Source organism: Oryx dammah, unplaced genomic scaffold (assembly GCF_014754425.2).
Source record: "Oryx dammah isolate SB20612 unplaced genomic scaffold, SCBI_Odam_1.1 HiC_scaffold_3, whole genome shotgun sequence".
Lineage (NCBI taxonomy): Eukaryota > Metazoa > Chordata > Mammalia > Artiodactyla > Bovidae > Oryx > Oryx dammah.
This window is the reverse complement of record NW_024070187.1, coordinates 98,482,182-98,499,928: the sequence shown is the minus strand read 5'-3', so window position 1 is coordinate 98,499,928 and position 17,747 is coordinate 98,482,182. Positions and strand designations below refer to the sequence as shown.

The 17,747-nt window shown below is 38.2% G+C and overlaps 2 protein-coding genes across 3 annotated transcripts in view; one reads left to right on the top strand and one right to left on the bottom strand.

Annotated features, from left to right (window-relative positions):
• WDFY3 (WD repeat and FYVE domain containing 3) overlaps positions 1-17,747 on the top strand; it is a 250,563-nt gene that overhangs the window by 106,222 nt on the left and 126,594 nt on the right. The window contains exons 11-15 of one of the 2 annotated variants that reach the window (XM_040237260.1): positions 586-687; positions 2,792-2,985; positions 9,883-10,340; positions 11,793-11,876; positions 17,178-17,355. In XM_040237260.1, coding sequence (XP_040093194.1) covers positions 586-687; positions 2,792-2,985; positions 9,883-10,340; positions 11,793-11,876; positions 17,178-17,355 — 1,016 coding nt within the window. The remainder of the gene's footprint in view (positions 1-585; positions 688-2,791; positions 2,986-9,882; positions 10,341-11,792; positions 11,877-17,177; positions 17,356-17,747) is intronic. The other variant, XM_040237261.1, reaches the window with a different exon arrangement.
• Positions 3,024-4,274, bottom strand: LOC120861532 (glyceraldehyde-3-phosphate dehydrogenase-like). Its single transcript, XM_040237262.1, has one exon. The coding sequence runs from the start codon at positions 4,098-4,100 to the stop codon at positions 3,375-3,377; it is 726 nt and encodes a 241-aa protein (XP_040093196.1). The 5' UTR covers positions 4,101-4,274; the 3' UTR covers positions 3,024-3,374.

Genomic DNA, 17,747 nt, shown 5'->3' with positions numbered 1-17,747 from the left:
TTAGTATATCTTTTTAATGATGTTTATGCACATATTTATTAAGTACCTTAAATTTGATGTTCTTTGTCCTTTCTGATAAAAGCATAGTAGTGTCTGGCACTTAGTACTAAATGTGTTGAATGAATTAAATTGAATAGACAGTACTACTTACAAACTTTTTTTTCCTCTTTGGTGCATTAACACCTAGCATTCTTCTTTGCTGACACTTCTTTGATTAGGAAAGCGTCTGTGAGAAGGATACGTTTTACTCTGTCATTTTCCCTTTTAATATTTTTTAGATAACTGTAGCTTTGTAGCCATACCAAAATAAAATCTATAAACATTGACTTTACTTTTGGTAGCTGGTAGTTTAGACATATGTGTCATTTTTTTAGAGGTTATATTGAGTTAGCCCAAAAGTTCGTTTGAGTTTTAACATCTTGTGGAAGAAACCAAATGAACTTTCTGGCCAACACAATACTGTGTCATTTGTATTCGTGGTAAAATTAATAGAAATAAAATTTTAATTTGTTTTAAAAAAACCTAAATCTAGAAAGAAATAAGCTGACAAGTTTTGTGATTCGGACCTTTGATTCTTTTTCCCAGGGGACTCAAGAAATAATAGTTCATTTGAAGACCAAAAACACCTGGCTTTGTTAGTCATGGAGACTTTGACAGTGCTTCTTCAAGGGTCAAACACAAACGCAGGTAATTAGAGAAACTGCTTCTAGCAAGTACACTGGTAAGATAGTACCTGTGGTTATGTCTTCTCTAATGATTCTTACTTCTGAGATGCTCTTGCCACTTAGAGAAAATTGCATTGATTCAGTGATGGTACTATCCCATCTGTAGACATGCAATACTTTTGACCTTCCTAAGTTTATAAATGATAAAATATATACTAATATTATTACTTCAAAATGTATTCTTATAGTTTTATTGCTTTTTATAATATGCCTTGTGTTTGAAATATTCTTTTTCTATTTGTTTACTTATATAGTGCAGACTCTTCATCGGATATCTTTGCTTATTTAAATATTTTCCCAAAACATCTGCTTTGCATTGTGATTTTCTTAATTATTCAGTAATTCAAATCAGAGTATTATAATGTTACAACGTTAGGGAAATACTGAAAAGAATAAAACTTGCTTCTCTCAGGGAAAAAATGGATTTAGTAAATCTTTTGCTTTATCTTAGGGTTTCCCTGGTGGCTCAGACGGTAAAGTGTCTTGTCCGAAATGCTGGAGACATGGGTTCGATCCCTGGGTTGGGAAGATCCCCTGGAGAAGGAAATGGCAACCCACTCCAGTACTCTTGCCTGGAAAATCCTATGGACAGAGGAGCCTGGTAGGCTACAGTCCATGGGGTCACAAAGAGTTGGACACGACTGAGTGACTTTACTTTTACTTTATCTTTAATCTCAACTTCTCCTTAATCCTTTTTTTAACCTGTCATTAATGAACAGTCCATTGGAAGGACTGATGTTGAAGCTGAAACTCCAATACTTTGGCCACCTGATGCGAAGAGCTGACTCGTTTGAAAAGACCCTGATGCTGGGAAAGATTGAGGGCGGGAAGAGAAGGGGACGACAGAGGATGAGATGGTTGGATGGCGTCACCAACTCAATGGATATGAGTTTGAGAAAACTCCTGGAGTTGGTGATGGACAGGAAGGCCTGGCGTGCTGCAGTCCATGGGGTGGCAAAAAGTTGGACACAACTGAGCGACTGAACTGAACTGAAATGAACAGTCCAACTGTATTTATAAAATATCCCTTCTGCTTTTTAACAAATAAAGCTAAGACAGTTTAATATGAGCTGTTATATTAGTGGCATATACGAGGTACTCTAAAAGCATAAAGGACAGAATGCTGTTACTTTGGAGGAAATACTAACTGATGATTTGGATCACTTGGTCTGTGTGTTTTTTTTATACTTGAAGATGGTGTTTGATGTAAGAACAGTATCATCCATGGTCAAAAGCACAGGCTATAGAACAGGGCTGTATAGACATACCTTCTGCTGGCTGCTTGCTCTCTGTATCACTGACCTGACACCTTACTCAACTTCTACATGTCTCATTTGCTTATCTGTAAGCAGGTAAGCGATGAGAAGATTAAATAAGTCAATCTACATAAAGCCTTTGGAAAAGTACAGCAACCAATGCTTTCTATTATAGAGTTTATTATTATTATTTTTTAATAAATAGGGGCTCAGCCACCTTTATTATCTCTTTTTTAACATTTTTATTGGAGTACAGTTGATTTACAGTGTTATGAGTTTGTCATTTTTGTGTCCGCTACCAACTTAAAACGTTTGATTCCTTATAATTTTCTCTCACTGTAAGAATAACTTATTCCTTTTTTTCTTTCTACTGTTTTGGAAGCCTTGTTTTCAGTTTAAATCTTATTTATTTGCAGTATTGTTCCTCTAAAAGCCTTTTACTAAACTGATTTCAAGTATTTTTTTGGTAAAGCCTCTGCATAAAAATACTGGTCATTTTGGTATCCACCTACGAAATTTCTGAATGGTTGAGATTTGGAGAAATTGGGCATGTGGAACGTATCAGGGCATTCTTACATAAAGGAAACCTAGAGAAAATTTGTATATGCCTTTGCTGACATCCCACAGTTTTGTATTGTAATTGTAAATTTAAAAGGAGATTTTGTATTTTACTTAAAAAGTAAAATCGCTGGGTAGGTTTTATGTGCCGCCTTTTAAGTTACTCTTTCTACAAATGGATCAGATCTGAGTTCGTCTGACTTAGAATGTTTTAAGTTAACCTGAGTTGTTGTTTTGTCTCCCTCCTCCAAGGAATTTTCCGAGAATTTGGAGGCGCAAGATGTGCGCATAATATAGTGAGGTACCCACAGTGTCGGCAGCATGCCCTGATGATGATCCAGCAGTTGGTGCTGTCTCCCAATGGGGATGATGACATGGGCACGCTCCTGGGACTGATGCACTCGGCCCCACCCACAGAGCTGCAGCTCAAGACCGACATCCTCAGAGTAAGTTTGAGAAGTGTGTTCCTTTTCGGGGGGGTGGAGGTATAGGGTACTTTTATTGATGGTACATGACAAGGCAGGGCTCCCTAAGCCCCTTCGCTTCCTCAGGGCCTTGGGGATGGAAACGTGTGGAGGTCGGGAGAGTCTCATGTGGTGGAGGTGGGGCAGCACTCCCGAGCAGCTGAGGAACTCTCTCTTCCTCTTGTGTGCCTGCTGGGGCTGGGGGTCCGGGGACCTTACTCCTTGGAGGCCATGTGGACCATGAGGTCCACCACCCTGCTGTTGTAGCTGAATTCATTGTCGTACCAGGAAATGAGCTTGACAAAGTGGTCGTTGAGGGCAATGCCAGCCCCAGCATTGAAGGCAGAAGAGTGAGTATCGCTGTTGAAGTCTCAGGAGACAACCTGGTCCTCAGTGTAGCCTAGGATGCCCTTGAAAGGGCCCTCTGACACCTGCTTCACCACCTTCTTGATCTCATCATACTTGGCAGGTTTCTCTAGGCGGCAGGTCAGATCCACAACAGACACATTGGGGGTGGGGACGTGGAAGGCCACACCAGTGAGCTTCCCGTTGAGCTCAGGGATGACCTTGCCCACAGCCTTGGCAGCGCCAGTAGAAGCAGGGATGGTGTTCTGGGCAGCCCCTCGGCCATCACACCACAGCTTGCTGGAGGGGCCATCCACAGTCTTCTGGGTGGCAGTGATGGCATAGACGGTGGTCATAAGTCCCTCCACAATGCCAAAGTGGTCATGGATGACCTTGGCCAGGGGGGCCAAGCAGTTGGTGGTGCAGGAGGCATTGCTGACAATCTTGAGGGTGTTGTTATACTTCTCATGGTTCACGCCCATCACAAACATGGGGGCATCAGCAAAAGGTGCAGAGATGATGACCCTCTTGGTGCCACCCTTCAAGTGAGCCCCAGTCTTCTCCATGGTAGTGAAGACCCCAGTAGACGCCACCACGTACTCAGCACCAGCATCACCCCACTTGATGCTGGCAGGATCTTGCTCCTGGAAGATGGTGATAGCCTTTCCATTGATGACAAGCTTCCCATTCTCTGCCTTGACTGTGCCATGGAACTTGCCATGGGTGGAATCATACTGGAACATGTAGACCATGTAGTGAAGGTCAATGAAGGAGTCGTTGATGGTGACGATGTCCACTTTGCCAGAATTAAAAGCAGCCCTGGTGCCCGTCCGTTCACTCCGACCTTCACCATCTTGTCTCAGGGATATGGCTGGCACAGCATGGAAATTACGGTTGTCTGTCGAACGGGCAGGAGCAGAGAGCTGAGAAGTGTGTTCTTAACAATTTTTACTACTAAAATCTGTGGCGATTGTTAAATGACTGAGAACTATTATGAACTATCCTTGTGATTTTTCTTCAAGTCTAAAATTACGTCAAAATATGACAAAGGAGGAGGCAAGAATATATAATGAGTCAAAGATCGTCTTGTCATTTGTGCTGCTGGGAAAAGTGGGCAGCTACATGTAAAATAATGAAATTAGAACACTTTCTAACACCAAACACAAAGGTAAAACTCAAAATGGATTAAAGACCTAAATGTAAGACCAGAAACTATAAAACTCTTAGAGGAAAACATACTCAATGACATAAATCACAGCAATATATTCTATGACCCACCTTCCAGAGTAATGGAAATAAAAACAAAAATAAACAAGTGGGACCTAATTAAACTTAAAAGCTTTTGCACAACAAAGAAAACTGTAAACAAAGTGAAAAGACAAACTTCAGAATGGGAGGAAATAATAGCAAATGAAGCAACTGACAAAGGATTAATTTCCAAAATATACAAGCAGGTCTTATAACTCAATATCAGAAAAACAAACAGTCCAGTCATACAGTGGGTGGAAGACCTAAGCAGACATTTCTCCAAAGAAGACATACAGATGGGTAATAAACACATGGAAAGATGCTTAATATCACTCATTATTAAAGAAATGCAAATCAAAATTACAGTGAGATATCACCTCACACTGGTGAGAATGAAAGTGAAAGTGAAGTCATTCAGTCATGTCCAATCTTTGCAACCCCATGGACTGTAGCCCACCGGCTCCTCCATCCATGGGATTTTCCAGGCAAGAATACTGGCCATCATCAAAAAATCTACAAACAAGAAATGATGGAGGAGGTGTGGAGAAAAAGAAATCCTCTTGCACTGTTGGTGGAAATGTAAATTGATACAGCCACTATGGAAGACAGTATGCAGATTCCTTAAAAAATTAGGACAGATGAATGGATAAAGAAGCTGTGGTACATATACAATGGAATATTACTCAGTTATAAAAAAAGGAATGCATATGAGTCAGTTCTAATGAGGTAGATGAAGCCAGAGCCTATTATACAGAGTGAAGTCAGAAAGAGAAAAACGAATATCATGTATTAACACATATATGTGGAATCTAGAAATACAGTACTGATGAACCTGTTTGCAGGGCAGCAAAGAAGACAAGGAATAGGCTTATGGATGCAGCTGGGGTGGGGGAGGAGGTAGAGGGTATGATGTATTGAGAGAGTAACATGGAAACATTACCATATGTAAAATAGATAGCCTATGGGAATTTGCTATGTGACTCAGGAAACTCAAACCAGGACTCTGTAACCACTCAGAGAGGAGGAATGCAGAGGGAGATGTGAGTTAGGTTCAAGAGGGACGGGACATAGATATACCTATGACTGATTCATGTTGATGTTTGGCAGAAACCAACACAATATTGTAGAGCAATTACCATTCAATTAAAAATAAATGAATTTAACTATAAAAAAGTAAAATAATGTCAAAATAATAATAGCTGAAGGAAAGCCAGTGTCTCTAACCTGGTCTCCAAGAGCCCTCGGAATGCCCACTGTCTCTTTTCCATCTGACTTCCTCTCCTGAGACCCCTGCCCTTTTCCTGCCACAGACATGACAGGAAGTATAGTTGCCTTCTACAATCATACATTTCTTTTATTAAACTTTTGCTTTCTGCTTCTCATCAGTAATGAGAAGTTTGTGGTTTTTATCTTTGTGCTATTGTGTGTTTCATTCTTTTTTGAGTATGACTGTTTTGAATATGCATTTTAACTTCCAAGCATGATTAATCTGACCACAATTTCTCTCTTAGACAAGGAGGAAATCTACATGCTCATCAATATTGGGGGAAATCTGTGTATTTGAAGGGATCGCCTGGGAAAATACAAGTGCCCTCAAAAGCTGTTAAGGTTGCCAAGTTTTTAAGCATAGATTTTCTTCCTTTCTTGGTACCATTATAGTTCGACTTGTAAAATATTGGTAGATAGAGGCAACTGACTGATGTGTAATTAGAAAGCAGTGTTGTTCTAGTACATGGTAATAACTGCCTCCTTCAGGCTGGAGGAAGGCAAGAGAAGGGTCCTGACGGGCAGCGTGAGTGATTCCCATGGAGTGAGGACTCCTGCTGTGACCTATTTCAGGCAACTGATGTGTTCATGAATGTAGCTTGAGAAGAGATGTACATTACCACCCCATGGTATGGTATCTCAAGAGCACAAATAATAAAATGCAGAAAGTCAGAAGTACTGAGTTCTGAGTATTTGCTACTTTTGGTTTTAAAACAATTTATTTAGTTTTTAATTTATAGAACTTAATTTTTAATTATGGTTATGTTTTTAAACAACTGGTAGGAAATATTCCAAAAAGAAACCAGTTGGCTCTTACGACCAACATGAGCTGGCTCCAGCATTCCATCAGTTTCAAGGAATAAAGTTGTGTTGGAAGACAGACAGGAAGATTTGGGATTCCGGTTTCGAATTTCCATTTTTGCTCCACTCAGAATTGCTTCTCACTTTGCTGTTGTGGTTCAGTCATGAAATTGTGCCCAACTCTGCGACCCCATGGATGGCAGCATACCATGCTTCCCTGTCCTCCACTATTTCCCGGAGTTTTCTCAAGTTGATGTCCATTGCTTCTCACTGCCTCCATTCGGTTGACACAACCACAGACCTATGTGATTTAGTTTGTAATTATTTGGGAACAAGGCCGAAATTCCATGAGAAGTATTTTATAATTCTGCTAATGTAAAAATTTGAAGTTTAAGCATTAGATTTTTGCAAATGTGGGTAATATATAGCTGATGATTCTGTCTAATGAACCCCCTAGGACCTAGAGCTCCTTTTAACTTTGGTATTCACTGCATTATCATTAATTATTGACTTAAAAAGGATATTAGCTTATACATGGTATTTGAAATTTTCAGATACTGAGATTATGCTGTGATTATGTCAAAAGTACCTAGGAATGGCAGTTTTCAGGCAGTAGGAGGTGGACTTATCCTGAAGAATGTAACGTAGACTATTTTCAGTCTAAGGATTAATAAGCAGTTTTTCTGACCCCTATCATAATTCTAACCTTTGATATGTTTTTGCTTGTAATACTTTGATTCTTAACTCATACTTCCTCATATATAAAATAACACGTGTGCAGTTATTCCCAGTGTGTATTTGAAGATGGTGATGAACTTTTATGCTAGGTACTTTGCTAAGGGTTTTACATGTATTTCCTGTGAAGTAAGTTGTTATTGTTTAGGTTTTACATAAGAGGAAACTGGCATAGAAGGGTTAAGTAACTGACCATAGTGAAATGCTTTTTAATGTTGGAGTAGAATTTCTACCCAAGGGGTTCTAACTCTAAGCCCTTGCATTTAGCCTTCAGGCTAGGTTATATGATGCTTAAAAATATCAAAAAGTTATGAAGTCTTGTGTTAATACAAGTTGGTATTACAAGTATAGTTTATTAAATTTGAGAAAATACACAAAATGGAAACTTACTGGTTGCTGAATAATGGAAGGATTACACTGTATTTCTAAATTTTATTTACATGTACAGATTGCACATTATTATTTTTTTTAATAATAAAATATGCGTGTTAGTTGCTTACCCGTTTCCGACTCTTTGCTACCCCATGGACTGTAACCTGCCAGGCACATCTGTCCATGGGATTCTCCAGGCAAGAATACTGGAGTCGCTTGCCATTTCCTTCTCCAAGTATAGGTATGTACAATGAAATCTCATAATTTCTAAAGTAGTATACTTGAAAAAGGCCTATTTAGTCTTTCCCTTTTTCAAATACTATTAAAAATAAAATGACCTTTTCAAACGTAATAACTGGGAAGATTTAAATTGTGTCTTAAGTAATATTAGGTTCCTAAATAATGATATTATATTTCAGTTGCTGAAACAGGGAAAAGGAGCCTGTGTATCTGCAAACAGATTTCGAATTGCTCTCTGGGGCAGTATAGTTTCATGGTTAAGTGCATGAGTAGAGGAATCAGACTGCCTGAGTTTAATTCCTATCTCTGCCATTGTATAAGCTATGCAACTCTTTGTGACCCTATGGACTGTAGCCCGCCAGGCTCCTCTGTCCATGGGATCTTGCCAGGCAAAAATGCTGGAGTGGAGATCGAATCCGCTTCTCTTGCGTCTCCTGCTTGGCAGGCAGATTCTTTACTACTGTACCACCTAGGAAATGTTATAAACTGTGTGGTCTTCGGAAAATTATTTAACCACATGAAGCCTCAATTTTTCATTTGTGAAGTGTGAATAATAATAATGCCCATTGCATAGGATTATTAAAAAAGTTAGATAAGCTAATGTATTAAAACACTTAAAGAAGTACCTAATACAGGGCTTCCCTGGTGGCTCAGCAGTAAAGAATCCTCCTGCAATGCAAGAGACACAAATGAGTTCAATCCCTGGATCAAGAAGATCCCACAGAGGAGGGAATGGCAGCCTACTCCAGTGTTCTTGCCTAGGAAATTCCATGGACAGAGGAGCCTGGTGGGCTACAGTCCCTGGGGTTGAAAAGAGTCAGAGATAAGTTAGCAACTAAACCACCACCAACAGTACATAGTAAGTGCCCCCAGAAAATGTTAGTTATTTTATAATGTGTTATTTTTAATAATGAACACAGTTAAAAGTATAGCAGTTCATATAGTAATCGTGTCCAATGCATAGGATTACTGATAGTTATAAAAGATTGTCTTACCTGTTTGGCGTTGTAGCTATTCTGGGAATGAACATGCTTTCAGCTCTCTGGCTGTAGTTCACTCTGCAAGTAACTCCATGAAGTGACTCCTTTTTCGAAAATATCAGGATATGGTCATTTTATAAGAATTGAAATACTGCAGGTCTTGGCTGCCTGATCATCTCTCTCATCCTTTCTAGAATAAATCATTTTATATACACAGAGTCATAAGTTTTCATGATTGTGTAATATTACTGCTGCTGCTACTGCTAAGTCACTTCAGTCATGTCCAACTCTGTGCGACCCCATAGACGGCAGTCCACCAGGCTCCCCCATCCCTGGGATTCTCCAGGCAAGAAAACTGGAGTGGGTTGCCATTTCCTTCTCCAATGCATGAAAGTGAAAAGTCAAAGTGAAGTCACTCAGTCGTGTCCGACCCTCAGCGACCCCATGGGCTGCAGCCTTCCAGGCTCCTCCGTCCATGGGATTCTCCAGGCAAGAGTACTGGAGTGGGGTGCCACTGCCTTCTCCAATATTGTACTAGAACATGTATTTTACTTACTTAGCAAAATTACTTTGTAAAAATGAAAAATGACTTCATTGATGTCCTTATTCATCCAATACAAAGGAAAAGCTTTTTCACCCAGGATTTGGTTATAGCCATTATTCTATCAAAAGCAATATGTGGTGTGTTTTCTAAAATTTTCTCCTGCTTTTAATATGGCGTTTTTTAATTAGCAAAATATTTTACATGCTTCATAAGATTGCTTTTTGGGTAAATAACAAAAATACACTTACCAGATATTCACAGAATGGCATTCCCCTTTGACATTCATGTGTGGATTTTTTTTTCCTTTAATTTGAATTATAAGTTTGTGTTGTTTTTTGTCCTCCGTAGGCCCTCCTGTCGGTCCTTCGAGAAAGTCACCGTTCCAGAACAGTCTTTAGGAAAGTTGGAGGCTTTGTGTACATTACGTCCTTGCTCGTGGCTATGGAAAGGTCTTTGAGCTCGCCCCCCAAGAATGGGTGGGAGAGAGTGAACCAGAACCAAGCGTTTGAACTTCTCCACATGGTGTTCTGCACACTGACTGCAGCGATGCGCTACGAGCCAGCCAACTCACACTTCTTCAAAACAGAGATTCAGTATGAGAAGCTGGCAGATGCTGTTCGATTTCTTGGCTGCTTCTCAGACCTAAGAAAGATCAGCCCCATGAATGTCTTCCCTTCAAATACTCAGCCATTTCAAAGACTTTTGGAGGAAGATGTCATCTCGATGGACTCGGTGTCACCCACTCTGCGGCACTGCAGTAAACTCTTTATTTATCTCTACAGAGTAGCCACAGATTCTTTTGACAGGTAGGACTCTGCTCCATACTCTGAATTTAAGGATGTGTTATGTATGACTTCAACATTAAGGCTTGAATTATATTTTAGCATAAAGTGAAAACACATGGATCTTCTCTCTCATTCACTTACCTGTCACTTTATATGTGAACATTACTATTGCCCTGATGTTAAGCTTTTCAGCACGGACATCTGTGTAATATTTGTCAAACCAGGGTTAGAGTTAAGCTCTCAGGGCACCTAATAGAACACTTTCTATGACGTTTATGTCTCATGGTGGTGTTTCTTGTGTTCTCTTTTTCCTCAAGAACAGTAGGTACATCCAGACTTAATTGATGTTAATTATCAAGAGGAGAACATGGTTATGATTAATGTATTTTCAGACAGATGATGTATTCTCAACATAGAATCTACATTTTATAATCCTCAAAAAGTGATGTGTCTTCCTGGGAGATACTGATAGTTCAAGAGTCTATGAGTTTAATTTACTTATTCCTTCATTAAACAGTTCCTTAACGAACATCTACCACGTGCCTTGTGACGATGCTAGGCGTGAGAGTTCCGCTCAGCACAAGGCCTCTCTGTTTGTGACCATCCTTTAGCTTCAGTACAAAAATTCAAACACATAAATGAATGATTACAATGTATCAAGACAAATTCTGAGGGAAATCTAGTGGTCTAAGATTGTAAGCCTGCTTTATCTAAATCCCTTATTTTCAGGAGTGGGTTTTCCATCAAGTTCTCACTTTGAAAATAATGTAAGAGTGATTGGGCTGCTCATTTTCCCCAAGCATGATCACTTTTACAGTTACCATTTGTTTTATCTTATGAAACAAATGAACTGTTTCTGTTAATATAATGTCCCTGACAATAAAGCAAGTAACTCTGTTATATCCCTAACTGTAAAATTATCAGCTCTAACCTACCTACTGAGATGTTTCTTGTTTCTTAATATTTCTTAGGCCTTAATATTTAGATAGAAAATACAAGTAATGTAAAAAAAAGTTTTCAAATTTTTCCTGTCTTGAAAATAATAATGCATATTTATTGTTATATATTGTTAACTTATAGAAGGCATGGGAGAGTGTAGTGTTCAGGGAATAAAATGTTTTTAAAGTTAAAATTTGTGTATTTGGGTTCAACCTCTTTTCCCTTGTTTTCTAACTTATCCTAGTTAGCATACCTTATTTTTAGTTTGCATTGTCAAGAAAAAAAAAAAAACCAAGGCCCACAGCAGTCTGTTTAACATATGTTACATGTTAACCTTGGTGGATAAGCATCTGCCTTAAGCATGCTTCTCTGTCTCCCTCAGTGCACGTGTTGTGGTCTTGTTCCTTGTTCCCCTGAGTATGGAGGTTGTTCCCTATTAAACTTTTACTGGTATTGCTTGTGAAACTAACCAGCTGCCCTCCTGGTGTTTTGCTCTAACCTCTCTGACCCCCCCGTCTGTTTTGTTGTCTGTAGTCGTGCAGAACAGATCCCTCCTTGCCTGACAAGTGAGTCTTCTCTTCCCTCTCCTTGGGGGACTCCAGCTTTGTCCAGGAAAAGGTACTGATCTAATAATAGCAATCCATCTTTGTTTGCGTGGGTTTTTTTTCTCCTGTGCTTAATGATATATTAATGTGGATTTTGTGCTTTGTGTTGAGTAACTTGGAGCTTCACTGATGGCTCAGTGGTAAAGAACTCGCCTGCCAATGCAGAAAACATGGGTTCAGTCCCTGGGTCAGGAGGATCCCCTGGAGAAGGAAATGGCAACCCACTCCAGTATTCTTACCTGGGAAATCCTGTGGACAGAGGAACCTGACAGGCTACAGTTCATGGGGCCACAAAAGAGTGAGACACCACTTAGCCACTAAACAACAGCAACAGTTGAATAACTTTGATATTTTTTTCCTTTTTGAGTTCTTTGTTTTTAAAATTTTCAGCTTCAGCTGAGTATATTTATGAGAGTAAAGTGTGTTAATGCTATGAAGATATGAAGGGCATGTAGAATTTTGTCATCCAACTGTCGACTAAAATGTGCCTTTTAGAGCAAACTGTATTTTATTAATATTAATTTAGAAAAGATAATGTAACCCATCTTTAGGTAGGATACTTTTCTGCTTTTTCTTTTCACTTTAAGTGTGCATGGGATCATTCTTTGGTTTTTAGTATTACTCCAAAATGAACATGCCAGCCTTGGCTGAGGAAATGTGTATTTTCTCAATCAGGTTCAACCAGTTGAAATGTGATGCTGTTATGAAGACTGAACTGGCTAACCTTTGAAAAAGTGAACAAAAAAACCTACCGTAGCTCCTGCTTTCATCAGTTGTGTGTAAATCTCTTTCTAAGCTGATGTAGTCTACCTCATACTTTAATCTTATGACTGTGAAGTTCCCCAGTGGCTCAGGGCTAAAAAATCTGCCTGCAGTGCAGAAGACTGGGGTTGGATCCCTAGGTCGGGAAGATCCCCTGGAGGAGGAAATAGCAACCCACTCCAGTATTCTTGCTGAGAAAATCCCATGGACTTTATCATAGCTTTATCCAGGCTAGGGTCACAAAGAGTTGAATATGACTGGCTGGCTAGGGTCACAAAGAGTGGGACAGGACTGAGCAACTGAGCATGTACACGTAAAGAACCAGCAGTTGACTGACAAAAGTATAGTTAAGATTCATCTGAGATTCCATTTTTTAACCTGTACTTAAAATGATTGGCACCAGATTTTCTTCCTTCCCTTGTCTCCTCATAAACAAGTACTAGTCCTTAGGTCTTGTATTAATATTCTTACATTGTGGCTTTTAAAAAATGAGCCTAAGGCTCTGCTGTGCTATTTAATTTTATTTCTGTGGTTCATGTTTTGAAAGTTGAATAGAGTTGTTGATAATTTAGTACTACACAAATTTAGTATTTTAATATATTTTAATAGTAATATTCATTAGGTATATGGGCTTCTATTTTCCTTTTTCTCTTAAATGTACACTGGAGTTTACAGCTTATTTTCTTCTGTTAGCTCATGAATATTCATAAAGGAATTTAGCATTGTTCAATGTACTTATATTTAAAAACTATATCTTTTTCATTTTTTAAAAGAGCAGTTCTTAATTCAAGAAATTATAAAATCAGTTTGAGTTGTCCTAGTGTGTTTTTCTGTTGTTAAAGTAATTAGCGTAAAATATATTATTTGTGTTGGAAGATTCATGTATGCCCACTGTCTCACATAACTACTAGATGTTAGAACAATAGTTTCAATTACCAAATAGTTTTAATTAGTTAAAAAATATCACATTTACAACTCTTTCATATGTGGTGAAGGCTTAAAAATTGCTGTGTTTAAAAACATTTACGTCATTAAATATTAACCAGAATTTACAAAAACTTTGAATAGAAATTCACAGATTAAAGGAATAAATATTTTAAAATTTATCAGATTTTACTATTTATTTAAATAGTAGTTTGACAAAGGAAAAAATAGCATTTTATTCTGTATGATAGGTATTTAAGGTCTTAGATCAAAAACACTTTCTCACCATTTGCAGGACGGCTACATGTAAGGATGCCCTGTCTTTGACCTAAGGGGAGACTGTCACTGAATTGACAGTTGTAGCTTGAGTTGTATCTCATCCATGAGAATTCTAACCCAGCTTACAATCTGATGTTACCCTCAAGGGTTCCCAGTGCCATTCATACTAATAATAAGATCAATGTTGACATTTTCAGGTTGCCATTCTAGTCAGGTTACATACATTTGCTCAGCGGTAAAAATCATAAGGTGAAAGAAATCTTTTTATTTCACAGCATAGTAACTTTCAAAGTTAGAATATCTCAAGAACATCTCAGATTACATCAGTTTATGGGGATCTTTTTTCTTGTGACAAAACTTTTTTTTTTCTTTTGGCAAAAGGGAAAACCAACATTGTGTTAGTTGTATAGCTTGTAGAGATTAAGATACTAAGGGAAATTTGAAATTGTGATACTTGTCTGGCATGTAAAAGCTTCAAGAGTCTTCTCTAAGTATTTTAAGAGTTGAAGAACTTAGAAAACTTATTTTGGAAAACTAAAAGCATAGTTTTTTTCATTATTCAGAAGGAAAAATGAAACAGAACTATAGCTGAACAGTATCTAATCAGAGTTAGAGGAAGTGAAAACAAAATATAAAATAGTAACCAAGACTCAGAATACAGTATGGAAAACAGTGGCAAATACTAGCTATCATTCAGACATGATTCCCATTATTCAGTGCCTATACACGCTTGATGATAATTGATGTAAAGCAAATTCAGAATTTAAATATTTAAATATATATTCCTCAAAGAAATAGATACATCTTGGGTGTATATGAGAATTTAGATTGAAATGTTAAATTGTAGTTTCTTTAGGCCTTAAAAGTAACTGCAACATAAAAATTAACAAAATCCTATCTTTGTAAATGCTTAGGTCTTGTTTGATGATTATCCATTTAATAAGTTTACCAAAATCTCTAAATTTAAAAAGTAGTGTAATACCTGTGATATACTTAAGTGACTTAGTAAGAATTAATTGTTATATAATGCCTGTTAAAATAGACCCCATTTTACTTAATAACTTAATATATATCATGTTTTAGATTTCTGTGATGTTTACAGTATTTTTTTTGTTTGAGAAGAATACATGTAATTCCTGCTTTAGAATATTTTTATAAAAGATTGAAAGTTTACCACTATAATAGTTAATATTAGTAAAGAGTTCAGTTTCCAAAGGCATAAAGGACTTCTTCCTAGCTAGCTATACATATCCATAATTTAAGTTCTCATTTATACCAGGCACCTCAGAAATAATTTGAGAAGGCCTGTAATTAGAATATACAATTAGAATCTATGTTTCTTACCCTCACATTTGGGCTACTTTTTGTGTGTAATGAAAGCAAGTTTTATGAAATTCTTAAGTTTGGAGTCCCTATTACACAGTGGAGAAATCATGGATCTTTTTTTCCAAGTGAAAAGAGTAAGAATAAGGGGAGGAACATAAGAGGAGTATACCTATTGGTAATGAGCATTTAGAAATCTACCTTAGTAAGTTTAGAAATTAAATCTTTCTGAACAGAAAAAGAAAAAGAGAATGAAAAAAATGAGTAGGTGGAGGATAATGCTGACTTTAAATAAATGGGAGAGCATGTTTTTTAAATGAAGCTGAATACTTTCCTAGAATCTCTGTTAAAAAGAGAATGGTACTTAAAAAAAAAAACCGTGGCAGTGCCAATTCTTTGCTACTAAATCAGTGACTTAAAGCATCTGTTTCCCAAGCTGCTCTTGTGCCAGAGAGCTGAAACTGCACTGCTCTCGGTGACAGAGCTCAGCATTAGACAAATTATGCTGAAACCGATTCACTAGAACAAAGAGCTCCCATAGGTTGAAGCCACAAGCATCTATTTCCTTGTGCCAAGACACAAAATGTGCAAAATTCATGAATTGTAGAAGAAGAATATGAACTAGAAGGAAGATATCATTGATGAGATGAAATGGGTATTCGGGACATATCCCAAGATTGAAAAAATTGTGATGAATATTTTCAGTGGTAGGAAAGATAATGCAAAAAAGGATGCTGCTGCTGCTGCTAAGTCACTTCAGTCGTGTCCAAGTCTGTGCAACCCCATAGACAGCAGCCTGCCAGGCTCTTCTGTCCCTGGGATTCTCCAGGCAAGAATACTGGAGTGGATTGCCATTTCCTTCTCCAATGCATACATGCTTGCTGAGTTACTTCAGTCGTGTCCGACTCTGTGCAACCCATGCACAGCAGCCCACCAGGCTCCTCTGTCCACGGGATTTTCCAGGCAAGAATACTGGAGTGGGTTGCCATTGCCTTCTCTGAAAAAAAGGATGAATGTAGTGTTAAGTAACCTAAAGGAAAACTCCCATGATGCTTAATACATATATTGCCAGGTAGCCAGTCTTCCCAGAAGGTGCTTTGGTAAAGAATCCACCTGCCATTCCAGGAGACACAAGAGACGGAATTTCTTTCCCTGGGTCAAGAAGATCCCCTCGAGTAGGAAATGGTAACCCATTCTAGTAGTCTTGCCTGGAAAATCCCATGAACAGAGGAGCCTGGAGGGCTATAGTTTATGGGGTCTCAAAAGAGTCGGACATGTGAGCGTACATGCACAGAATCAGGATTTGAAGCCAACCCTGACTCAGTTGAACCAGTTATAGAGTAGGCCATCTTGTTTGATCGTGTTTGTTCTTGATTATATTGCCCTTGGTTCAAGGAAAGGTTAAAAACACATAGGTAATTAAAAAGAAAACAATCTCACTGAGAGATTTAGTATAACCTGTACTCTCATCATAAATTATCAGAACTGTCATCTTTCCTTTTGTTGTTTCTGGAGCTTTCAATCACTGTAAGTTAACCTGTTCTTTTTATCTTCTGGTGCATGTTATCCTTTTTTTTTTTTCTCCTTTGTTTTCTTTCAGTTTTACTGAGATATAATTGATGTACTACACTATATAAGTTTAGGATGTGTATTCATATGGCTTGCAAAATGATTAACACAGTAAGTTTAGTTAACATCCATTATATAGATTCAAGGAAAAAATACTTCTTTTCCTTGTGATGAGAACTTTTAGGATCTACTCTTATAGCAACTTTGAAGTATACCTTAGAGCAGTGTCAACTAATCATCATGCGCCATTCTTGAATGAAACAATTCCAATAGTAAATGGTAAAAACATATAAGACCCAGAAGAATTGATAATGAAATTGTCTGTATGTGACTCGCTAAGAATTATTAATATATAGGTTTTTTAATTTCCCAACCTTAAAGTAATAGAAGATGAAGAAAATGAACAGAGACTGTGATTGAAATTAAATGCCCGATTGCCCTTCTTTCTTTTTTATAGGCACGCATATCATTCTGTTTCTACTCCCCCCATCTACCCTCCTAAAAACGTTGCTGACCTGAAACCACACGTGGCAACCTCATCTCTCTCGAGTTCTGATGCCGTCATCATCCATCCTGGAGCCATGCTTGCTATGCTGGATCTCCTGGCCTCTGTTGGGTCAGTGACACAGCCAGAAGTAAGCTTGTGTATATTAGTGCCTTCCTGTCTTTATTAGTGAAAGGTGTGACTGCACAAGCAAGGGGATGGGGCCAAAAAAGTGACACGGAATCTTTCTGTGTCACGTACTGAAATAGATAAAGGGGAAAAACAGGATTCTTCTATTTGAGTCTTACCTTTTTTAATCAATAGTAATAACATATGTTTTAGAGTACAGTGTGTTAAATGATACACATGCCTGTCTGTTTGTTGGGCTTCCCTTGTGGCTCAGCTGGTAAATAATCTGCCTGCAATACAGGAGACCTGGGTTTGATCCCTGGGTTGGGAAGATCCCCTGGAAAAGGGAAAGGCTACCCACTCCAGTATTCTGGTCTGGAGAATTCTATGGATTGTATAGACCATGGGGTTGCA